This window comes from Acipenser ruthenus, chromosome 30 (assembly GCF_902713425.1).
Source record: "Acipenser ruthenus chromosome 30, fAciRut3.2 maternal haplotype, whole genome shotgun sequence".
In the NCBI taxonomy this organism is placed as follows: Eukaryota; Metazoa; Chordata; class Actinopteri; order Acipenseriformes; family Acipenseridae; genus Acipenser; species Acipenser ruthenus.
In genome coordinates, this window is record NC_081218.1 from 11057747 (window position 1) to 11083548 (window position 25802).

The following is a 25802-nucleotide window of genomic DNA, read 5'->3' on the forward strand; positions in this document are numbered from 1 at the left end:
GTATTTGCTTTTCTTTCTATACAACTGAAGGGCTTTTGTCCGAAACGTCTTGAAATATTTATTTTTCAAATCATTTTAAACCCTTTTGTAAAACTATTTTATTTGTGCAACCTTTCAGATATTTTATTTTAGGGTTTCTTTTGTCTTTCATGAAAAAAATACTATATATGAAATAATAAAACATCTATAATTCATTACGTATGAATATTCAGGCTGTTACACGGACGACTATATCACTCGCAGCCTTGTTCTATACTCGGACATCTTTTAGTGTTACAAAAGATGGTCGCTTCCACTGCTCATATGTGAAAAACTGCATTTATTTATATACAGTATTATGCGTTAATGGTCAAGGAAATCGGTTTCAAAGGGTCTTAATTAATTTACGAAGAGGATATTTTTTTATTTTAGTTTTTAAATATGTTTGCAAAACCGTTTCGAGTAAAATGCAACATTGCCATCAAAGGTTCTGACAGGTGACGTTCCAGCTGTGTTTATATATGAAGTTTAAAAATGGCATTGTGTCAGTTTAGCCCTCTTCGTATGCATGTTACTTAAAATAAGTAGTATTGGTGGTGGAGATGGAAATAACAAGCTTGTTATAGCTTGCAACTTCTCTTCAACCCAGACTTAGTTACCTGATAGTTGACGTGCTTTTAGTTAAATTAGGAACAGGATCAGACTAGATAATGCTTATACTATGTTGTCAGCCGGGCTATTATTAGAATGCATCTGCTTCAAAGCTATAACAAAGCTGTCTTTAACGTAATGTTGCTGGTCTCTTATTTATTGAGTGATCAGCAAATTAACGAGGATTGATTCTTGAAACATTGAGTTTGGGATTTCAAAAACGAATGAATTGTAAGTGGTTTGGATTTATTTTAAGAAAGATTAGACAAGACTGCCCTCCACAGAATGTGCCAAACTCCGGGGTATCTAATGAGTTATGTTTAAATCCAGCTTTTATTCAATATCTTTTAGGAGGAAACTAAAGGCAGACATCTCCACTGCCTTCCCTATACTGTCTGCTGAGCAAATCTCGGAGCTGATTCCTAACAAGGAGGAGCTTAATGTGGTGAAAATCTACACACACAAAGGGGACTCTGTTACACTGTACGTCATGCACAAAAATCCAATATTCTTTGAAGTGGAAAGAAAGCTTTACCCAACAGGTACTGTACCATACATGCATGCATACATACTCAGTTTGTATCTTGTGTGGTCAAGATTTGCACAACACTGTGAGGTCTGTAGCAAGATCAGATGCCTTGGACAGATCAAGAACCACTACACTGCCACCTTCCTGCTCTCCACAGTGGCAGCAGCAGTGGTGTGTAGTTTAAAAAGCACAGTTTGAATCGTGAGTGTGTGTGTGTATATATATATGTATATATAGACTTAACTCGGGTGGGGTGGGGGCGATGTAAGAACGTACCAATTCCCATTGCATAGCAGGTTAAGCCATTCCAGGTTTTTAGTGAGCTTAATAAGAAGTACTCTAAAAACCTGAATGCCGCAAACTGTTTCCCAGGAAAAGGGGTTTTAAGAAAGTACAGATTCGTACAATCAGCAGCAAAATTTGATCTGCTTTTATTTGGATTAATTATTGTGATATAAATATTGCTGCTCATTCACCCCATTTGTGGCAAGAATTCATATTTTCCCCAAAATGCTTTTTCATAGCTGTCAGATGTCAGATGGTATTGTCATCTGGCTAGTCTAGTCATTCCTTCCACTTTGCTGAACAGTGATTGGAACTTCAGTTTCTCGAACACATGAAGAATATACTAGACTCTTCCTCACCAAACGGCATAGCAGATCCTCTTTGTTTTAGCTATCCTGCACGGTTTGTGATCTTGTGTTGCAAAACCTAGAGATTTCCTGCCTTTACTTCTATTAATATGCAACATTTTGCAGGCTGTCTCCAATATTCCTTTCTTCACTCAGAGAGCAGAGTGCTTTCCTTGAAATGATTAAAGCTGTTTCCGATCACAGTGAGATTAAATCATAAATAACGGGCTACATTTGATGTCCATACAAATGTTTTTTTTATTAACAAGCTTTTGCATAATGCTTTGGAGTTTGCATTATGTCCTTCTTGTTTTTTTTTTTTTTTAATAACTGTTTGTATGTCCGACACCCAGATGTCTGCTGAAAGAAAATGAGATGCTTTTTCCGTTTGTTTTTTATCTCAATGGCTTCATTCAGTTGAAATAGCTTATTTATGTAATAATTGGATCATAAATAATCATCAGCTGTAAACTGTCTATCCACTATCAAGATGAATCATACTATTAAGTCAGACATCACAGGCATAATTGATAGTCATTTTGGTTGTTTATTTATTTTAGGTATAACATATAACATATTATTAAGCAAACTGAACAAATTCTGATCATTTTGAAGTGTGGTCAACAGTGTGGGGTGCCCTGATTTAACTGAGAGCATCATATTCGGATGTATGGGATTCCATCAAGAGTATATCTGCCTTACTCAATTTATGCAGATATGAAGTGCTCTAGTGGTAAGACCAATTTAAGTTTGGAAGAATACAACTTCAAATGCATATATTTTTAAATTTCATCAAATAGCAGTTGACTGCCCCTGCCTATCCTCCAATCAGAATTTGTAAGACGACATCCGTGGTTGCATGTAGGAGACACACTGTGACATATTCCTTAGTTCCAACTTACCTTTTAGTTGATAAAAAGGTCCTGAATGTGCGTGTGAGCAGCATGTGTAAATCTGTTCCTTTGTTTGACAGTGTATACCCTGTGGCTCTTCCCGGACCTCTTGCCAGTTTTCACAACATGGCCTGCCGTGTTACAGAAGCTTGCTGGGGGGGCAGGTAAATAAAGTTCCACACTTTATAATGAGCTTTGTTAAAAGAACCATGCTTTTGATTTATGCATAATAAATGCTGGATCAAACAGCAGTGCAATGAGTTTTATGTCCATCGCTGTACTGTGGTTCATATAGTGACTAAGAAAAAAAGTTTACAGGTTGATGAGTGGAGAGAATATCAGCTACAGAAAAAGCCTGTACCGGAACCTAATTAAATGGAAATTGTATTATTATTATTATTATTATTATTATTATTATTATTATTATTATTATTATTATTATTATTATTGTTATTTATTTCTTAACATACACCCTTATCCAGACGACTTACAATTGTTACAAAATATCGGAGTACAAAGTACCACATTACAAATTATCACATTATAAAATATCACATTACAGAGTATCCCGTTACAGAATATCATATTACAGAGTAGTTATAAAGTACAGTAAAATCAGTAGCAAATAAGATCAAATTCAAATAAGAGCAAAATAGACTGCAGTAAATAATTACATGTAAGAGTGGGTTCGACTGAGAGCAGTTAACTTATAGTGAAAATATTTGCTTATACGAGTTAAGTCAAATAAGCAATTACAAAAACTGTGAATACGGTATGTATGCCTTGACACATTTCTAGTGGGCACCAGGTGGTGCTGTTTAACAGCATTAACTTATAGCAGGTGGCACAGTTCCAATGGGAAAGCTGGCAGAGCATAATCATATCCATTCAGTTCTTGGTAATGTCATTATCAGAAGCAGAGTGTTTTTTTAATGCGTGAAGATGTGGTGTAACAGGGTTTGGTTCACTAGTTTGTGTATTGAATGTTCAGAGGGAAATTTGATGCCCTATTGTTGTAACCCATACTGGGAAAGACTAGTTCCAGTTTCTAATCTTAGCCTGCTTTCTCAAAAAAAAAAAACAGGAGGCTTTTCTCATTTTACTTTATAAATAAGTAATTGAAACCAGTGGTGATTTGACCCTTAGCCGCTGCAAGCCTGTGTATGTCTTCGGAGCCAGCTCCCCACACCCTGCCATGTTCCAGCATGTTCACAGCAAATGTCTGTGTTTGTCACCGGCTGTTTGATAGACGCCTCAGCCTGTCCCGCAGTTGACCTGCTGTTTCCCAGGTGGACGAGGAGGCTGCCCAGTTCCAGTAAAGCTGACCTATAAACAGGGTTTATTTGAGGCAGTAAATATCTTGGGCAGTGTCTGGCCAGCTTGGGATCCTGCAGGATCTCACTGGCATCATGTTGACGTGCTGGGAAGCATGCTGAGAGGGAAGCAAGTTCCCAGCCTTAATGAAATGAAACCAGCTTCAGCTCTATAGACATGCCCTTTACAGCAGTGACACAGACTCAAACACTTGCTTTCCAATTGCATTTCAGTGGAAAATATCCTACAAAAAATACATTAAAATAAATAACTCCAGCCTCATCTTATATGTACTGCTGTCATTTTGTTGGACATTTTCTTATATAAAAGACAAACACATTATTGTAAATGTGTTTTTTTTTATTATGTTTTTAAAAGCTACTAGTGGACTACATTTAGAGATTGCTCCTTCAAGATATTTCAGGTTCTCTGGAATTTGTTTGCTCTGAGCTGTTTAATGGCTTGCTCACTGAAGGGAACTTTATTTACTGTATTTGATAGGAGACGTGGTCTCGTTTGCAGTGTCTAAACTTTTCTCTTTTTTTTTTTTTGTGTCAGATCTCATGTTACCTGGCGTTGTAGTGCCCCCCTCTGGCCTCCCTGGGGTGAAACAGGGTGATCTTTGTGCCATCACTGTAGTCAGAAACAGGTAAATAACCCTTTTTATCATCATCATCATCATCACCATCATCCTGGCGACCACTGCATGCATTTTCCCCCTTTGCCACGTGCTCAGCAATGCAAGACTTGAATTTACACTGTGCTGAAATTGTGTTGTTGCAGAGCACCAGTGGGCATTGGCACAGCCACCATGTCCACTGCAGAGATGCTGGGGGCAGGGATGAAGGGCAAAGGGCTCTCGGTTTTCCACACCTACATGGACCAGCTATGGTAAGCTGTGCTGCAGTTCACTGTTCATCTCTCTCTGCATCAGCATCTTGCTAGTGTTCTGTTTCTCTGCATGCCAGCTGTATTTACACTGACGTACAGAATTATGAGCCCACTCATTTTAGCCAGTTGATGAAAGGACACTCACCAGCTCAGGAGAGAATGTAGCAAAGGCAGGAACAGGAAAACATCAGCCAAAACAGGGACCACATCCAGAGGAGCAGTCCAGTCTGATTAATGCTTGATGTGTAGATTGTCTCATCTCTGGAACTGTTGACCTGAACCTAAGTGAAACCACTAATGGTGAATGTGTTGAGAGCCCTTAACTTTGACTGCCTATCCAATCTTGGAGGTTTTTCTCAATGCCTCTCGGATATTTGTAGTAAACGATGACCTTTCACTGTACGGACTGGGTTTTGGAGGTGATCTGATCAAAGGTTTGGCTTTTTCTTTGACAGGTGGGGTTCACCATTTTGTACCCTACTGTGTATTTCTGGGATGAAAATAAGACTCCTGTTACATAGCAGTGTGACCCATTCCAGGATTTACCACACGCTTGATTAGACACAGTGTATAGGTAACAAGGTGTGTCTGATGAAACTCATAGTAAAACCAGGAATGGATCATACTGTTGTGTTGTTATTTCCATCCCGGATTTATTTTACAGGGCATTCGGAGACAAGTCCAGCCCTCCCACCATCGCCCCGTCAGACCCAGAGCCTGCAGACAGTGAAGAGCACTCAGAGGGGAGCGAGGGGGCGGAGGAGGAGGAGGAGCCCAGTCCCTCTACAAACACTGCAGCCAGGACCCTGCAGGACCTGCAGACAACACCACACTGTCCAGAGCCCGAGGAGAAAGCAGGAGAGGGCAGTGAGGAGGCAGAGGAGGACGGAAGGACTCCACAAGGTGAACACAGCCTGCGTGATACCTGACTGCTACAAACTCTGCACAATTACATTGTTATTGCATGTGCAGTTAAGTTTTTAACAGTAATTTAATAAAACAGGCGGTTGTAAGGTGTATTTGTTCATGTGTGTGTTTCTTAGTGTAGATTGATGATGGGTTTATGTGTGTGGCAATGGGGAGGGGTGCAGTTCTAATTTCTGTCCCCTCAGTGAAGAGATTTTCCTTTTGCTAACTCACAGTTGCAGAGGGGGCAGAAATTACAGTTGCACAACCCTTAGCAGCCATTTCAGAAGCCAGAAATGAACTTTTTACAAATTGTTGAAAAAGGGCATTTATGCTGGAATAGTAAAAAAAATTTTTTAAATCATTGTTAACAATGATCTAAAGCAAACCGACAACTGAGAAAAAACATAATAGGATAATAATCAGGTAAGAAGAGTTGTGAAAGTGTAGATGATTAACTCAAACCTTCGTTCCTCTTTCTCTACAGAGCAGATGGATGAGCTGCTGCTTCAGTGTTTCCTCCACGCTCTGAAAATCAAGGTGAAGAAGTCGGACCTCCCCCTGCTGACCAGTACCTTCCTTCGCAACCACATGTTCGCTTGCTGGTAAAACCCCATGTACCCCTCCTTGGACTTTGTGTGTATTACACAGGGGGAGCTTCACAGTGACACCTGGTGGTCACTAATTGCAATTACCTTCTGTAATTCTCCATACAAACCCTTTTGTTCACACTATGATTAGTCTGAAACAAAATCTGCTTTTTTTGCACTACTAACATGCTATTGAACTACAAAGCAAGAATTATTCAGATGTTACTCTTATGAAATCCTATAGAATTATTCCTGAATTTTATATGAATTAGCGTCCAAAAGTATTCCAAACATATCAATAGGATTATTAAGAAAGAACTTCATTTCCATGTCATTTTATCAGTTGTCAGACATCCTCTTTTACAGCCCCAGTGGAAAGCAGCTCGACATCAAGAAGTCCAGCTACAAAAAGGTATGTTGGCAGTTTTTGGAACGAGCCAAGTTAACGTCAGTCACCCTGCCTGTGAGTTAATTTCAGTAACCCCGAGTTTGTATTGTCTCCCCATCCCACAGCTGTCCAAGTTTCTTCAGTGTATGCAGCAGCAGAGGAAGCTGATCCAGGTGAAGGAGCTGAGCAAGGGGGTGGAGAGCATCGTAGAGGTGGACTGGAAACACAGAGAGTGAGTCTGTATATACCAGATATATATATATATATATATATATATATATATATATATATATATATACAGACGTGCTCAAATTTGTTGGTACCCCTCCACAAAAAACGAAGAATGCACAATTTTCTCTGAAATAACTTGAAACTGACAAAAGTAATTGGCATCCACCATTGTTTATTCCATATTTAATAGAAATCAGACTTTGCTTTTGATTTTTTATTCAACATAATATTGTAAATAATAAAACAAATGAAAATGGCATGGACAAAAATGATGGGACCGCTAACCTAATATTTTGTTGCACAACCTTTAGAGGCAATCACTGCAATCAAACGTTTTCTGTAGCTCTCAATGAGACTTCTGCACCTGTTAACAGGTAGTTTGGCCCACTCTTCCTGAGCAAACTGCTCCAGCTGTCTCAGGTTTGATGGGTGCCTTCTCCAAACTGCAAGTTTCAGCTCTTTCCATAGATGTTCGATAGGATTCAGATCAGGACTCATAGAAGGCCACTTCAGAATAGTCCAATGTTTTGTTCTTATCCATTCTTGGGTGCTTTTAGCTGTGTGTTTTGGGTCATTATCCTGTTGGAGGACCCATGACCTGCGACTGAGACAGAGCTTTCTGACACTGGGCAGTACGTTTCGCTCCAGAATGCCTCGATAGTCTTGAGATTTAATTGTGCACTGCACAGATTCAAGGCACCTTGTGCCAGGCGCAGCAAAGCAGCCCCAAAACATAAACGAGCCTCCTCCATGTTTCACTGTAGGTATGGTGTTCTTTTCTTTGAAAGCTTCATTTTTTCTTCTGTGAACATAGAGCTGATGTGACTTGCCAAAAAGCTCCAGTTTTGACTCATCTGTCCAAAGGACATTCTCCCAGAAGGATTGTGGCTTGTCAATATGCATTTTAGCAAATTCCAGTCTGACTTTTTTATGTTTTTCTGTCAGAAGTGGAGTCCTCCTGGGTCTTCTTTCATGGAGCCCACTTTCGCTCAAAAAGCGACGGATGGTGCGATCAGAAACTGACGTACCTTCACCTTGGAGTTCAGCTTGTATCTCTTTAGCAGTTATCCTTGGTTCTTTTTCTACCATTCGCACTATCCTTCTGTTCACTCTGGGGTCGATTTTCCTCTTGCGGCCGCGCCCAGGGAGGTTGGCTACAGTTCCATGGACCTTAAACTTCTTAATAATATTTGCAACTGTTGTCACAGGAACATCAAGCTGCTTGGAGATGGTCTTGTAGCCTTTACCTTTACCATGCTTGTCTATTATTTTCTTCCTGATCTCCTCAGACAACTCTCTCCTTTGCTTTCTCTGGTCCATGTTCAGAGTGGTGCACACAATGATACCAAACAGCACAGTGACTACTTTTCTCCATTTAAATAGGCTGAATGACTGATTACAAGATTGGAGACATGTGTGATACTAATTAAAGAAACTAATTAGTTTGGAATATCACTATAATCCAATTATTTATTAATCTTTTCTAAGGGGTACCAACAAATGTGTCCAGGCCATTTTAGAATATCTTTGTAGAATAAGCAATAATTCATCTCTTTTCACAGCTTCTTTGCTTTATTCTATGACATACCAAAGGCATGCAAGTATACATGATAAAATAGCTTTTAATTTCATCACTTTTCAGGAGGAATGAAGCATTATATCAATGAGCTGTAAGGGTACCAACAAATTTGAGCACGTCTGTGTATATGTATATATATATATATATATATATATATATATATATATATAATATATATATATATATATATATATATATATATATATATATATATATATATATATAGATCATTGATCCTCAACCCATTCCACTCAATGCTGTGGATGGGTATGTTCAGGGTTCCTGTTTTTCAATTCCATTTCCTTTTTAAAATCAATTCCCAATTCCAATTCAAACACATCATTAATCAACATTGCAATTAAGCTGTTAAAATGAGCTTCTCACAGTGGCAACAAATTACTTTAATTGAACTTGATTTAAATTGGCTTCATATGAAAGCAGTTGAACAGTCACAACAAACTCTGTCTCTAAAATATCAATTCAAATTCCTTCAAAAGAATCAGAATTGGAATTGGAAATGGATTTTAAAAAGCACGAACTGACCCCACCCTTGGGTGTATTATAGGCTTGAAAGTAGCCGTTGCCACCAAGGTACAAATGCAGCATTATTGGGAGGACTCGCTGCACAGCGATGTCCAAGTAAACTACAGCATTCGTTCAGCCTTCCTGGGTATGCCAGGAGAACATGCCCCATGCCAAATCCAATCGGGTCGACCGGTCCTACCTACATATCAATGATGAATCTGTCTTGAAGTTCTGGATTTTAATAAAGGAATGAGGTCACTGGATTCGTGTGGGTCGAGTTTTAAACTCTCGACACCGAAAGCCTTGGGAGGGTCCCGTAGTTAACTTGGGAAATGTTTTCTTGTCTTGCGAAGGATCCGCTCGTTCAGCGTCTCTGAAGGGTCCATGCTGGAGGAGGCTCCTGAGGAGAGCTGTAGGGATGCAGAGAAGCCATACCACCCCCCCGAAATCAGCACTCTCTACAGCGTCTCCACCAGACTGCTGCCCCTCTTCCAAGATGCACAGCTGAAGTATGTGTTCAACTTCTAATGATCAATGCTCCACAATACATGCTGCAGGGATGGAAAGACACCCATTGCATGGGGAATGCTGGTGTGGGGTCAAACTGCTATGCAATGGTAGTTTGATTTCCATTCTGTGGCTTTTCTATGCTGTTATCCTGTTGGAAGACTCAACCCTAGTAAATGATATTAGGAGTGCATAGACCCTGCTAGCTTACTTTATGTTGGTAATTATCGCCTAGTTTTGTTGCTGTTTCTTTTGTACTTTTTGCTTGTAAAGTGTGATATGCATTATTAAATAAGTGCTTTGCCTTTTGATACAGAAAAGGGGCCGTTCTCACTGCAGCCGAAGTAAGAACCATCATCACAAATTACGTGAAAAGCAACGAGCTTGTTGATGAAATAAACAAAAAGTAAGTTACGTCCATGATTTTTTTAAAATTGAACAATAGCTGACTTACTTTTCCCAAATCAGCATGGGTTCAGGGTCATGAAAGCTTGGAGAAGTAATTTAGCAATCGTACAGAAATGTGACTCCAGCAATGAGCTGCAGTGAACCACAGTGAAGGCATTTCACTAAGTGTGATTGTCTTGAAGTGCTGTGTCTGTATGTAAGGTGGTAAAATGAAGACGGATCTCACTTTTTCCATTCTTCACAGCTATGTGACAATAAACCCCATCCTCTGTGATTCTCTTCTGGACAAACAAGAATATCAGGAAATTGAAAAACTCAAATGGGATGATCTTTTCAACAGGTAAAACATATCAACTTTCTATAGGAATTGAAGCTGTAATTTGAAACCCCCCTTTTTTTTTTTTTACAAATATATATCTGAAAGTTATAAATACAAAAAAAGACCATTTGTATTTGTGCACATTATTTTGTTTTTGCATGTAGCATTTTTTAAAATGTCAAATAAGCCTCAATGCATTGCTGTCAAGAGGACTCCTCTGCCCTGTTTGAAAGGTTGAATGTCCTTTGTGTGTGCTGCAGGTGTCTGGATAGAATGCAGCATTGCCATCAGCTTCTCCTCCCAGGCCAGGAGCCCATTATCAGGAAGGGGCACATTGAACCCATAGACATCACCATCGTATCCAGAGGCTCCAACAAAAAGGTACTGCAGGGCGTCCCATAAGTCAGACATCACTGTTAATATTAGTTGTCTCTATGTCTCCAAGCAAAGAGGAATGAATTCAGATTAGTTTGATGTGCGGTGCAGATAGTCCACAGGCTGTGAACGTCCTAATCGGCAAAATACATGATATTGCCTATGATGCCTGACTAATGGGACACCCTGTATTCTAAACACTTTGACCCCTACCCAGGCACATTACTCCCTTCACTCTTAAAGACCTAGAGCAGGGCTTCCCAACCCTGGTCCTGGGGACCCCAAGGTCTAATTAAGCAAATTATTATTTCAATTAAGGGTTTAGTTAAGTAATTGAGAGGTCAGTTGGAATGAAAAACAGAAGACACACATCCCCAGGACCAGGGTTGGGAAGCCCTGACCTGGAGGTAGTACACTATACCCCACTGAATAGCAGTTTGAGTCGGTTCAGGGTTTATTGTGATCTTGTGAACTAGTTCCCCCACAGCTTTTCATCTCTGCCTGTTTAACCAGACTGGCTTACTCTATTCTGAGTCACATCTCTATTAAATATAAAAGTAATAGGCTTATTTGTGTTTAATGCGGGGCGTATAGTAGGTTTATAGGGTGTTTGGTGATGCCCCATGCAGTTCTATAGGTTTTATGAATTCATAAAGGTTTGGCGTCGACCTTGCCTTAATAAATTGAAAAGGATCTTGCACGCCACTGCTATAAAAATGGGAACAGGGCCACGCCTTGTGAGCCAAGTTTAGAATCTATTTTTTTTTGCAAAGTGTAAAATTAAATATTATGTACTATTGTTATTATATGTTATGTTATGTTTAGTTATACTTATATTAAATCTGAAAAAAGAAGTGCACTTTTACTTCTGTGTTCTGTATGATTGTTTGGAGCGTAAAACAACCATTTACTGTACAAAAAGGGTGAAACATTTTGCCTGTTAAAAGTAGTATAACAGCCACAGTTTGGGCTTGGGGTCGATGATCACAGTTCTAATCTTTCAGGTGACTTTAATTAAAAACCTGGAGCTGTACGGCTTGGAGCCTCACTCCATAGCCAGCATCCTACAGCAGAGAGTGCAAGCCAGCTCTGCTGTCAATCCACTGCCCGGGTCAAAGGACAAGGTCCTGGTGCAGATCCAAGGGAACCAGCTCGTTCATGTGGGCAGGCTGCTTGTAGGTGAGTGCGGGTCTTTGCCTTCCTTGGGAGGTGGGTGTAAGTTCAATAACTGCCTTGATTTTGAACCAGTTTTCACCAGCATGCACCTAGGCTCCTGGAGATGTTTCAAGTTGCATTTGGCTGTAATCCAGTAAATATGTTAAACCTTTCACATACTGTGTGCTTATTATGCGATGATGAGGAGCCTCTGTGTGTGCGTAAGCACTGGAGGTTTACTGGTGAGGAGCCTCTGTGTGTGCGCTGGGGGTTTCCTGGCTCAGCCTGTATTGACAGGTCCTGTATTGCACATTGTTTAAATATTTTCAATGTTTATCTATGGTGCTTTCCCATTTTGTACATCCTACTTGCCTTTTAATTACTAACACATAGACCACTGCTTTTCAGATTGCAATATAACTTGGTTTATATAAAGGTATTACTTGTTTATGACGTTTTATTAACCACAAGTTATTGAGAGATTCAGAATGTGGGGATGTAAGGAGGTATCAGTTTGTATGTTTTATTTACTGAACTGAGTCGTTTTGTCTTTTGCAGACGAGTACAAAATTCCTCAAAAACACATCCTGGGACTCGATAAAGCACCGAAGCCTGGGAAAAAGAAGTGAGGGCATCGTGCTCCATCCTCACAGGCCACACAGCACTGAGACCTTGTAAATAAAACGGTTAGGAAATGATTGTGTGCTGAAACTCCCAAACTAAAATAAAATCCATATTCTTCTCAAAGTCTCTTCTTGAAACGTCCACCCACCATAAATGTCTTTTACAAAAGAAAAGAGAATGAAAATATGGGACTTTCTTTTATTATTCTTTTCCTTGGTTTGTACAGCTTTACATTTGTTTTTACATAGTTTTTTTTACAGTATTTCCTGTAAAACCAAAGAAAAAAGAATATTAACATTTTAAGCTCATAAAATAAATTACACACACGTTTGTCAAGGTTCCAGAACATCATTTGGTTTGCATTTGGACATTCATCTGACGTTTTCTTTTCTTTCTTTTTTTTCTTTTTTTTTTTTTACAGCTTGTAATAAGTTTTATTTGTACAGTCACACCAAGCAACACAAAACCGAAAGGCACTGCCTGCAGTAAGAACTAAGGCTGTAAACCCTTAAAAGTAAGGCTGTATTTTTTTCCCAGTTACCACAGATTTCACAGTTTTTGTGAAATGTACCCATTGCCGTGTAATGTGTAGTTCCTGTGAAAATTAATTTTTGTTTTAGCACTTAAAAATAAATACAGCAAACGTTTGTCTTATTGACCTGGTAGCTGGTTTAGTTTGCTTCCGGTAAATGATTGAACACACACGGCATAGCGCTGCACGATTTCTTTAAAATGTCTTCAACGAAAAAGACACCAGCTGCATCAAAGATGGGAAATATTTCTGCTAAAGAAAGATCGCTCTGTCTAGGACAAGGGGACGTTTCACATGTCTGCTGTTATTTTCACATGCATTTCTGTTTTTATTGTGTTTGATAATTCACTGCTGCTGAAAAATAAAATGTCTTTAAAAGGTGGACATAAAAAATGAATATATTCGACAATTTAGTATTTATAGTTTTTCGAGAATGCAAATATTTAGGAACATTTGTTGATAACTCGAGAGAAAAATGATCAAATTCAAATGTGACCACGCTATTTTTTCTGCTTTAATAAATATGCTTAAATCGTGATATATTGTGAAATATCTACTGATGTTTTTAGACCATGAAATGTGAAATAAGCAATTTTTTTTTTACCGTGAAAGAGATACAGCCCAGCTTAAAAGGTATAAAAGGAGGGGGTACTAAACATCTAATGTACTGTATGTACAGTACTATTAAGAAAATAACTTTTTTTTAAACGGGTCGTGATTTACAGTATTCTGATCTTTTGTACATCCATGTGCTTTTAATACTGCATTTGAAAATGAATAGAACATTTGAAACAGGTACAAAGATAAAATACAATAACTAAACATGTGCTAGTATTAATGAGATAAAGAGCCGTTTACAGAAAGGACGTGACTGTTTACTCCATTAAAAGTAGATTCACAGCCTTCGTAACACTGCAGTTTCGTTACTCTGAGTGCCGAGCTTGCAAACTTGAAACATACACAGAAGCGTCAAAAAAAAAAAAAAAAACCCTCTCCTGTGTGGTACTGGGAGGCAGTACAGTGTATAGAAAGGCAATTCCTGGTCTAGTTGTACGAGCACAGGGCTTCAATTAAATTCAATATAAACTAGTGCTGGGACAAACATTGCTTGTTAGTCATCACATAACTCTTCATGTTCAGAACATAATATTTATACAATATGGGCTTCTCTGATTTATTTAAGGTAAGTGGATGGGGTAGTGGATTTATTTTATCCTGAGAGGTCCCTTTACTGTGTAATTTGTCCCAGCAGACTGGTATCCACTCAAGGCTGTAGATTAGAATCTGTTTAGCTCCTCGCTAAACAGAGCTGACAACGACAGATACTATACAAGCCTCATACTGTTTTATATATTATGGAACGTGTTTAAACGTGATCATTTTTAATTAGGCACCAGGGTATGCATGAAATACATACAGACACTGACTTTGGATGACTAGTGTTTGTACGTTGGCTTAGTGTGGCAGTTAACCCGTTGATTCAGTCACTTCAGCTTGGACAAGCCCTCTGGTGGGGAGAGAAGGTATTACAGAACCTAATAATGCCCATGCAGTTTGGGTTTTGGTTTAATCACAAATGGCTTAATGTGGCAGTGGTAAAATACTGCAATGCTTCTGGTGTTGTCTTTTTTCTTCCTGTGATTCACAGTACTTCTTACTCATGGCCAAAACTGGAAAAGGCCATGAACTGAATAAGTGCTCAAAGAAGCATCGCCCCCAGCCTTGTGTCGTGCGCTGAATATTTTGTTAGACAGAGAGTACCATTTAAGGAATCTGAACTTCATTTGGGTACTGTGCCTTGTAATCTGGTTCAAAGCTCCAAATCTCACACAACAAACACACAGCAGGTTTGAGCACAGATCAAAAGGATCTAGTCAGCTAAGCAAGGCAAAACTGACGTGGATTTGTCCAATCTGTGATTCCACAACAGCCTCTCAGTACTATGAATAACCATGAAATCATGCAACTGTAAGGTACCTTTTTAGGCAGCGCACCTAATCTTCTACTTCTTAAATAAACTTGAGTTTCTCAGCGTATCAAAGGAGAAACGGACTCACAAACCTAAAGTAGAGTACCGTATAATTATTAATAGTTTGTGGCATCCTGGCCTTTTCCATTCTCAGCATCAGGGATTTGGGGAAGCCAGTGGAAATAGTGGGATTTTACTGGCTATAGTCTAGATCTACCATGCTCCATTTAAGAAAGCCTTCTATATCGATTTCCGAAGCATTAAAATCCTTTAAAAATGATTCTTAGTTTAAAACAAAGACTTCTGTTTCCCCATCGCACAACACTGGCAGAAAGTCATGCAAACGTAACCCAGCGTAATCATAAAACTCATGCTAAGTAGCACTTGTAGCAGTAGCAGCAGCAGCAGCATTGTACACGGTCTATCCAGAAACCCTCAGCATATAATCCAAGGGTGGTCGTAACTGGCACAGTCCCGCCAGCATGTTTAAAAGTACGCTTCCAACCTCTTCTGGCTTTTACCTTCAGTTTCCCCTCGTAAAGAGACCAGCAGAAAGTGTCCTGAGTGGAACGTTTTCAAATGAACGTCTATTCCAGTTTCTTTTTGTTTTTGGTCTCCAGTTTCGCTTATCCAGGCTTCTCTCCTGCCTCTTTTAAAGCCTGCTCCAGTTTTTTTCGATACAAAACGTATTTCTTTTGCACCTGCTTGATCCTGTCCTGTTCCTCTTTCTCAAGTATCGTTAGGAAGTTCTGCAGCTCTGGGACTGAGAAGGCATGCCACTGCGCGGGGGGAAACAGGAAAGAGAAAAGAGATGAGCATTCCAGCAAACTACAGCAAAAAATTAAAATTGCACATATTTAATGCTAGTTCAGTGTGAGTTTACAGTGTTGTTTTAGGACTGACCTCCACATCCCCCGTCTCGTTTTCTTTCAGTACAAAAGTCAGCAGGTCTGCGTCAGGGCCACTAAGCAGCCTCAGCAACAGCGGGTGATCTGAGACCGGCAGCTTCTGAAAGAGATCTGGAGGAAAGACACAGTCAGACACGCATTACAAACCTGTAGCCATCATGCATTCGAATAGTGAGCAAGAGCCTACTGTTATTCATTTATTTAAAGGGCTTTCAAAGAGAGCTCAACTGCAATGAAAATGCAGTACATCTTGTAAACTGTAGCTTAACACATTTTTATGATCAAATAATGATCTACTCAATGGTGTGCAACTCTGGCTTTCAGGTTCCAATCCTGCCAGGTCCCTTTGTTCCAATAAGGTCCTAAATGAGTCGACTGTTTAGGTTCAGCTAACACATTTAAAACCTGGTTGGAACAAAAGACCTGATCCACAGCCTCATCATAATCATAATTATAATGATCATACTCTGACCTTGGCCATCGCGGTGCGTCTGCCGGTAAAGTGCAAATTTCTTGGGATGGTCTATGACCATGAACTTGTTGAGCAGGCCCTGGATGACCTCGCTCACTGTCGTTGTGCTGCTGATGTGCAGCTGCTTGACCGCGTCCAGGGGCAGGTAGAAGGAGGTCTTCTTGTCCAAGCCTGGGGTCTGGTTGGCCGCTGTGGGATGCACCTCTGCCGGGACGGTCACAGGCCGCCGCAGCTTCAGGTTCACCTTGATGAACCCTGTGTAGATGCCGTCCTCACCCTGCCAAACACAACACAGACTCTGAGACCCTCGCTCAGTCCCTTTACTGATCTGCAGCTCAACCAGGCCAGCGATACACAGTAACAATAATAATCAATGCACACAAATATACGAGGGCATGCTAGATGAGTTTCTCAGGGACTTCCTTTGTTGTTTTATGTTCAACTGTTTCATACCTGTAACAGGTGTAGATGTAAAAAAAAAAAAGAGAACAAATATTTATACACAACATACTCGTATCCATTCAATATGCATTTGTATCGAAATCATATAGCCGCTCTGGTTATAACCAACTGTTTGGGATAAACTGCTACAACAAGTACATTGCAGAGAGTTGTTATGACATACTAATAATATTCTGTGGCCAAAATCAACATAAAAAGTGAAGCAAGAAGCATTTTTTTTGTTCTTTTTTTGTTTCCGTGACTCCATATGTACAGAGTGCATCGCTGGCCCCAGGGATCTGTTCGGTTCTCTAAACTCCCCAGCACACTCCACCAGACAGTCCATATTATAAAAAGGTAGCCACATGCAACGCTTGCCTCCTGGGATCAGTCAAAGTCATTCTGACCCATGTGTGAGATCCAGAGGTTGTGTGAATCTATGCAGGAGCAGCAAGGCTCTACCCTGCTTTAATCCACCTTGTCAAAATAAATCACTGCTTTACTGGAACCTCAAACCAAAACGCACAGAGGCTAATGCAAAGTTAGTAATGGAAAATACATTTTAATACGGGGGCTGTCAGAGACGCTCCGAGACACAGACATGGCATTTAGTCAGTTAGGAGACATGCGTCACGATTACCCTTTGGAATATTTTAGTTCTTTTTAGCACTATGAAGCTTTGGTGGTGATGCTGTATCAGTGTATGTGTGTTAGGATGTGTTTTACTTTGTTTCTGTGATTCAAAGCTCTTTAAATCAATTTAAATAAAAAAGATCTATAATTCCTTTAGTGCTTGTAGAAATACATTGTGTTGCATTAGTTTGAATGAACTGGTTTCTAAACACAGCCTAAACACATATATTAAGATCAGTACTCTTTGTGGGTTTTATCTGCATAAACTTAATTCTGTTGACAGCTTCCATACAGGCTAAGCAAAATCCGGTTCAGATTTGAAGAACCTGGCAGCCTTCCCCATTCCCTACAGTCCCTATACATTATACACAAGTGTGATCATCCCTATACATTATACACAAGTGTGATCATCCCTATACATTACAAACAAGTGTGATCATCCCTATACATTAGACACAAGTGTGATCATGCCTATACATTATACACAAGTGTGATCATCCCTATACATTACAAACAAGTGTGATCATCCCTATTCATTACAAACAAGTGTGATCATCCTTATACATTACAAACAAGTGTGATCATCCCTATACCATTATACACAAGTGTGATCATCCCTATACATTATACACAAGCGTGCACTGAAGCAGGCTTGCTAATGCGGTGAATGCTGTTTTTATTACCAGTTTCATTCCAAAGCAGTCCGACACTTTGGAGTTGTACTCCTCTATCTTCCTCTTGATCTCCTCCTCTGAAAGGACCTTTGGTTTTTCTTCATGTTGTTGTGGTTGTTGGGGTTGGGGTTGAGTGACATTCTGAAACACAGGACACAGACAGGTACTTTATTAAAACACCAGAAATCAAGCCCATACCGGAGTATGCTCTTTCCTTCTGGTATAACAGACCACCACCTGGATTGCACTTACAGTAAGGACCACTAGGGGGTGTGCAACCGCTCTTGAGAAATGCAGCTTTTAGAAGCAGAAAAAGGACATTTGAACTGTGACAGTTAGAAAGCATGCAATAGGATGTCCCTAACAGAAACTCCAGAGAACATTAGAGTACATGCATGCTGTAATATAACACACATATTAAGGGTCTCTTTAATGCAACACTACATTACTGCAGCAGAACCTTTGTATTTCCTGGGTTCCTCAGCACTGAAACACAAAGTCACCACATCCTCAAAGTGCGGTACATGTTATAACAAGACTTGCAACGAGTTTGGCTGGCCTAGTTTATCAGACAGATTTATTTCTGAACTCTGGTACCTTCAGCATGTGAAAACGCCCCTGCTGTTAAATACGACATGCAGGAGGATGGCTCTCGTACAGTAAACTGTCTACCCAAACTTCCAGCATCTTCATGTTCCCCTCACCGCTAATTCAAAAGAACACGGGAACAAAACCCAAGGCTAAGCCATCCGCTCTCCTAGACAACTCAAACTTCATAAAACTGCTAAACAGGGCAAACTCTGCTGCTAAACCCAAGCTGATTAGGCACAGGATTTTTTTTTGCAAAAGCAGTTGAAAGTGGAGAGAAAGTATCATCTGTCTTGCATTTGTTCCTGTGTCTTATCAGCAGTGCAATGTGCTTACTTGGTGTGGGAGAAGTAGTTGATAACCTCATAGAGTGCTTTCTTTATTATTGAACACAATTATTACTGAATACAATTTTCTCCAGTGCACCAACTTTTGTTATGGAAGTCGAAATAAAAATCAGAGTTTTTTTTTTCCCATTCCCTTGTACATGGCAAGGATGATAAATTGCTTTCCTCACAGCCGGTGATGAATCGTTTTCTATTGATCTCGTTTTGAGGTGGTAAAGAAGATAGGATCGCTAATGACTAATGGGGTCTGCTGGTCTATTAACTTGAGGGAGCCCTAACGGGATCACTCAACACTGCAGAATGCTTACAGTGCATGTCAAAGTAATTGCCTCTGGTCCAATCTGCTTTTAGATCTGCTGCGTCAAACTGTGATCAAATACTATATAAAATCGACCATATACACAGTGTAATGCAAACTGCGATTCATTTAACTGAAGGAGCATTGAATGGCCTTCTCTTGTTTTGTAATTTTCTTCTAAAGTGCCGTTGAGAGGATTAATATGCAAAAAACCTGGAAAATGTGGTCAAAATCACATCCCCTTTAACATGGTATTCTTTACCTTTAATTCATCTGTTTCTCTTAATGAGGAATGGTGCGTCAATATGAACACTGGTTTCCTGGAAGCTGTGCCCACACCCCCTTCAAGAAGTGAACAAGGACATTGCTTCATAGCAGCAGCACTGTGCACAAGATGCAAGTGCAATACAGGACAGAGGCATTACAAAACAGCACTGATGAAAACGACAACTTCATGTGATAATAGAAGGAAGAGACATCCGGACAACTGAACAAACACACACACTTTTAATGATGCCACAGCACTTTGCACAGTCTAGTGTGAAGTACACTTTAAAGCCTGCTAATGCTATCGAGCCATTAGTGGCGCTTAGTCACTCATCACCCTTGTGTTTTTTCAACGATAATTGGACGTTCTAAAAACATTTCTACTAGATCATTAAACCACAACACGTACAGTAACTTTACTTAGCCATGTTTTTCTGTTATATATTTGATAGACAGGAGCACATAAGCTTATCCCCAAAAAACATGTAAAATACATTCCTTTTATAAGGAGTAACACACAATAAGATCTTGCAGAGTCGGATATGAATTATTATTTTCATTTCCAGCTTCTGAATGAAGAGATTCTACTACTAAAACAATATGAATTCATTCAACATTTATTTTTTTATTTTTTTTAATTTGCTATCGATTCCAAAAACAGGGCTACTGATCCCGAAAAACAGGGCTAACTTCCAAAAAAAGGGGCTATCGATTCCAAAAATGAAAGCGTTTACAGCAGAGCTGTTTCTTGGAAGATATATATAATCCTATACTTTAGATTCAGCTCAGGGAGTCTACAGTAGAGCCACAGTGCTGCACCAGAGGCGCAAAAATCACTTGTAAAGACTAATGAGCTGCAAAGAAACAAAATGACATGGAAAACGAGACAGTGCCTTCGAAACGCTGCCAGCACAAGGCAGCCTGTGCCAGCTGTCCTTTTTTACCATCAATAAATGTAAATGTTGTTAAACCAATGTTAAACGTTTACAGTCGGCAGTGTGGAAAATAACAAGACTCCCACTGCATAGCGTTGGTGGGGTCAAGTTTTAGAGCAGGTCTTGGGATTCTGCAGTGGGGGAATGGAGTGATGTTCTCCTGGAGCAAGGGGTGATCCAGAACGTCCTCTTCCCAGCCATCTCCAGATACTAGAGGAGAGTGAGTCAATGAGAGCACCCTGATGCCAAGCACAGCAAACAAGTGTGTTGACCTTTTCAAGTCCCATTCAGACTGCCTTGTTCATTTATAGCGTGGCAAGTAGCTGTATAGAAAATACACCCGACACACTGCCGTGTCACCCAACGCCTGACATTAAGAAGTAGCCATGAATAGCTCCCATCTCAGCCAGCTCTCTGACACTGGCTGTGCACAGTGCTGCTCGACAGGGCTAGGCTGGCATGGGATATTTTTGGAACAAACGCGCAGTGAGAGAGAGACAGAGAGAGAGAAAGGGTGCTTGCTTCCTTGTGCCAATGCTTCAATTGATCTTTTAAGTCAAAACAGATTTTCAAAGGGAAGAGAAAAAAAAAATGAACAAAAAGGAAACAAAATGGGTTGCAAGTAGCTTTTTAGGTTTTGTTAACTGTCAAGCTGTTCAAAAGATCCAGTGTTTTAATGTTGCGCTGCTGTACAGCAGCATATTGATCAGCCAGGAACAAAGGCTTTGATTAAGACTATTGGATAAGAGACTGTGGTGTGTTTCTACATGCTTCCAAGCATCTTCAATGGGGGCGAACTACTGTCAAAATAATGGAAAGCCTTTTTATTTAGTTATTTATTGTATGCTAATGAAAAGCGATTAATAATCAGATAACTGTATATTTTTCATATTAATTAATACATTATTGATTTAACCTCACGCGGCATAAGGTTCCCACATTTTTTTTACATTAATATTCTACAGAAAAGAGCAAAAGACTTCCAAATCTCAAAACCAGGGGGGTCTTGATTAGAACAGTCTTAATCCAGTACATGTACGTTCATGCAATTGTGTAAATGTTGGCAGCGGCATGTTGGATTACATTCAAATACAATCCAAAAGGAGGCCAGCAGTTCAGACTCTGTTTTCTTGAAATACATTGAGAATGGTTGTGTAACAGCCAGCTCCCATTGCAAAACAACAAAAGCCTCATGGGGGATAATTACAAAAAATTAATGAAAAAATAAGCAAAAGGCGTAACTCAATTTGTTTTTTAAAATCACTCGCGTCTTCAAATAATGACTAACCCAGTCAAGTTCAATGTTTTCAATCTTCTTTTTCTAAACTGTGCACACACCCAATGCAATACATACAATACAGCCTCTTAATAACACATGACAAACACTGCAGGCAATCCTAAAAAATAGCACATCAGTATAAAATTAAAAACAATGTTTCTAGACCTGATACAATGATCAAAAACTACACAACTTCTAAATAACCTCAGCTATAGAATGTAATGAACGGTTGAGATAATTAGATTTGGGCTCATGTGGTGGTCCTATATGGGGACATTTGTGATACAGATGCTAGCATCTGCAACAGTTCTGCAGCTCTATATAAAAATGTGTACTTTGTATTGTACAATACCATTCATATGGTACGGCTCAATTAAAACTCTCTCCTAATGGGTCTTGCTTATTTCCAGATAGCCTTGTGTTGATGTTTTCTTGGGTCTTTCTTTATTCATATTAAAGGTGAAGTAACTACCAGGGGTGTGCTGATGCTCGTACTTGCCTTTAAGAAGTATTTATAGGCAGGTATTAAATAAATCCTACGTTATGGCCTCAGTACAGCAGTAAAATTGTCAGCATCCTGGAAGCGAGGAAAATTTGCTTCCAATCGGTTTTTAAAACACTTAATGCAGAAGTTAATTGCCAACGATTGGGATTGTAAAGGTGAGGGAAGGACAGCTTTTCTTGTTTTGAAATCAACACCTTAAAATGAATGGATTTATTGAATACCTGCCGATAAGGGAGAGCAATGGAGAGCAGCACTCTCCTCAAGTTGGTCTGCAGGTATCAGAGCCCCCCAATGCAATGTGTGTACGAGGCAGGGGGCCCCTTTCCTGTCACACGTTTCCAGTGAAGAAAGGAGATGGACTGGACCAACATGGAAGAAATAAAAATAGTATTGAAGAAGCAAATATATGTATTTTAAAGCCCTAGGAGCTACGCCCTTTTGTCATTAGCAAACAGGGGAAAGGTTAAGATTAATGGCTTAATCTTAAGTGATCTTAAAATAGCGCTTGTTTTCAGATGCTGAATTCATTTTAAAAGAAACCAGCCCTGAAATATTACATTTAAAAAAAAAATAGCTCTATTAAAAGATGTTGTTGAAGGGAGAGATAACTCCATACACATTATATAAAACATTATACACAAAAGACAACATTCCTCCGCCCAGGAGAGCAACCACCAAGAAAAGGTGTTAAAACCAATCCTCGCCCAGGACAACTGGAAGCTGCTAGAGACTGGAAAATGCTGGCAGATGTTGGTCAACGGCTTATTTTTCCACCTGAGATTGCCACCACTAACCTTCGACCAGATATTGTCTTGTGGTCTGGATCAGCACGCCTTGTTCACCTGGTAGAGTTAACAGTGCCATGGGAGGATGCTGTAGATGAGGCGTATGAGAGGAAGAAACTGCGTTATGCTCAACTAGCCACTGAAGCGGAACAGCGAGGATGGAGAGTCCGGGTTTACCCAGTGGAAGTGGGTTGTCGAGGATTTGTGGCACACTCTACAACCCGGCTTCTCAGAGACGTCGGATTCAGTGGCCAAGAGTTGCGTCGCACAGTGAAGAACTTATCTGAAGCAGCAGAGAGGAGCAGCAACTGGCTGTGGTTGAGACGGAAAGATTCTGGCTGGGGATCTCAAGCACAATAGAAAGAAAGAAACGCTGATGTACAGGTAAGTAAGATGGGCTGAGTTAAGTGGGGGACGGAGGGGGGTGATGCTGGGACGCCAGAATCACCGTCGAGCCCTCTTGAGGTGTCGTGGGCTAGTCAACGAAACACTGAGGATGGAAGGTGCCCACTTGAAAACCCCAGAGATGTACCCTACTTAGCTCAATCCAGACGGTTGTCATGCTGATGCGCTGGGGAGGCCGCACTGTGGCTGATCCCCGGAGCCAGCATCGCAGCCGTTGTGTGTGCTGATGCGCCAGGGAGGCAAAATAAGCTGATCCCTGGAGCCAGCATTACACTTCAGCCATTAACACCAGACAGAAGGATATCTACATCATCATATGGAAGGAAACGTAAATGGATGGAGACACATATGGATCATATTAGTTTACTGTAAAGCTACGTCTTAGTTGGTGCTTATCTTGGCGAGAGCCGAGTTCAAATCAGCATGAAGTTTTAACATCTACTCTCGTGTAATGGAAATCATTAATCAGCATTGTTCTTTGGAACCATTTCTGAGGAAGTCTTTTGGGTTGAAACTTCAAAACCAAGTCGCTCAGGTCACTGGCGGCCAAAGTGCTGATCAGAGGAGATCTCACAGCAGTCAGGTCACACTACACAGTGCCCAAGCACACACTCTCAACAGAACTGGGGCAAAGTTTGAGGAAGTTTCTTCACGTCATCACACGTAGAGCATTGCAACACGATGGGGGGAGTAAACTTATACAAAGCTGAAGTGCTTTGGCTTGACATAGGTCTTGCATGGCCCTCGTAAACTACTGTGGGTTCTACTATGGATTCTACAGTAAAACAATGGATTCCAAATATTTTTTCAAACCTGCATGATTAAATCCTGAAATCTACAGGTTTACTTATTTTTTCTCTAGGGAACGCTATAGATTCTGTTTCCATGAGGTCAAACATCTGATAAAGATCATCTGTATACAACCCTATAGTGAGTGCAAGTGATCTATGTATTGTGTTAAAACCCCTGAATACAGTACAAGGGTTGTTTTAAAAACTATATTTTAATCATCTTTTAACAACAAATTGACATCCACTTCAAAAGACGCCATCGCACTGTACAAACTTTGGAAAAAAAAAACCACAAAAAAAACCCCACTTCAATTAAAGAGCTGTGCATGTGACTGTTGTAAATATACACTCGTAACTATGTTAGAGCACAAGCAACAGCTTTTAAAAACTCTGATATAATGAGGACAGGTCACATGAAACAGATCCGTATCTGGTTTTCAGAGTGCGGATCACATCACCTCTCAACAGCTGACGGCTGGATCTCTTTAGCAGGTATCAGAGCTGATATCACCTGCTAACTCTTGTGGTTCATTAATAAACCCTGCATCGCAGCGGCTTCGGGGAGGCGAGGGGATACAGCACCAGGGCCAAAAACAGCTCGGAGGTCCAGTTTCACAGGGGCAGAGTGGAGGAATAGATGGCTGGAACACATCTCCCAAATGTTTGACTTGGCTTTCTTACTATTATTACCTCACAGGGGCCTTGAACTAACGGAGGGGGTTGTTCCAATAAGCACACATACCTTCTAGCCCGGCAAGGCAGTCTGGGTGCATGACCACGACTGTGTGGATTTATAACACGACTAGATACCAAGAAAAGGGTTTCGTGAAGTTCCGGGAGCTCTTGGTGTCTGTCTTTCTAGTTTGGACCTACCAGAAAAGATGGGTATTAAATAGGGGGGCAATCCTTAAAAAATGTGTAAGTAACATTGATCCCGGGAAAGCGGATACTGTAAGTTGGGGCTGATTGGGAAGTATAAACATGGATATAAGATGAATGGCATATTTAAGCACCCCAGCATTTCCTAGTAGTTCATCTGTTTCCCTTAGAGTGCAGTCATTGTTTCTGGTGTCAAGGTTACGAAACAGGGCCAAGGCTTCACAAAAGTGAATGTTTATATGGGATCTCAGCTTTGTAATGTAACGTGCACATTCAGTTTATATTGTGTACTGCAGGTAACATGGTGAAATCTTAACACTGTATATTGGCAAGATGTAATGAAAAAGGCACCGTTTCATGTAGAGGAACAGTTTTATGCAACACGTTTATGAATTGAGAAATTAGTGCGGTAACCTGGAACCGGTTTTGTGCGAATTGAAAATTTGAAATAAAACACATTTATGCTGCATCTAATACATTATCCTCTTCCTGCTCGAGATACAGTTTTGCTTTTCCAAATCAGCACAGTAAATGTTTTGTTTTTCGTTACAATAAAAGAGACGCGTGGCCACAAAACAAAGGATGGACTTTGACCCTA

General features: G+C 40.2%; 2 protein-coding genes across 5 annotated transcripts in view; one reads left to right on the forward strand and one right to left on the reverse strand.

Annotated features, from left to right (window-relative positions):
* The first annotated feature begins 258 nt into the window (after window positions 1-258).
* LOC117431695 (eukaryotic translation initiation factor 2D-like) lies at window positions 259-12619 on the forward strand. Of its 2 annotated transcripts, none has more exons than XM_059004986.1 (15): window positions 259-476; window positions 982-1172; window positions 2765-2848; window positions 4557-4647; window positions 4782-4889; window positions 5554-5792; window positions 6283-6400; window positions 6752-6797; window positions 6899-7005; window positions 9462-9617; window positions 9932-10021; window positions 10268-10363; window positions 10603-10723; window positions 11722-11896; window positions 12431-12619. In XM_059004986.1, the coding sequence occupies exons 1-15, from the start codon at window positions 421-423 to the stop codon at window positions 12499-12501; spliced, it is 1749 nt and encodes a 582-aa protein (XP_058860969.1). In that variant the 5' UTR covers window positions 259-420; the 3' UTR covers window positions 12502-12619. The 2 variants fall into 2 exon arrangements, with proteins under 2 accessions (XP_058860969.1, XP_058860970.1); XM_059004987.1 differs by lacking the exon at window positions 259-476 and adding an exon at window positions 507-861.
* Window positions 12620-12872: 253 nt separating this feature from the next.
* The window catches only part of LOC131702780 (ras association domain-containing protein 5-like), a 42164-nt gene continuing 29234 nt past the window's right edge, over window positions 12873-25802 (reverse strand). For all 3 annotated transcript variants that reach the window (XM_059004988.1, XM_059004989.1, XM_059004990.1), the window contains 4 exons: window positions 18135-18266; window positions 16378-16654; window positions 15901-16016; window positions 12873-15776 (listed from right to left, as the gene is read on the reverse strand). In XM_059004988.1, the coding sequence (XP_058860971.1) occupies window positions 15624-15776; window positions 15901-16016; window positions 16378-16654; window positions 18135-18266 (678 nt within the window). In that variant the 3' untranslated portion in view covers window positions 12873-15623. The remainder of the gene's footprint in view (window positions 15777-15900; window positions 16017-16377; window positions 16655-18134; window positions 18267-25802) is intronic.

What these genes read in the sequence shown, in the direction of transcription:
- LOC117431695 (XM_059004986.1), top strand. Translation starts at nt 421, where the DNA reads ATGTTTGCAAAACCGTTTCGAGTAAAATGCAACATTGCCATCAAAGGT. An exon ending in AGAAGTCCAGCTACAAAAAG is followed by an intron (nt 6,798 to 6,898) that starts GTATGTTGGCAG and finishes CCCATCCCACAG; the next exon opens with CTGTCCAAGTTTCTTCAGTG. An exon ending in GTGGACTGGAAACACAGAGA is followed by an intron (nt 7,006 to 9,461) that starts GTGAGTCTGTAT and finishes TGTCTTGCGAAG; the next exon opens with GATCCGCTCGTTCAGCGTCT.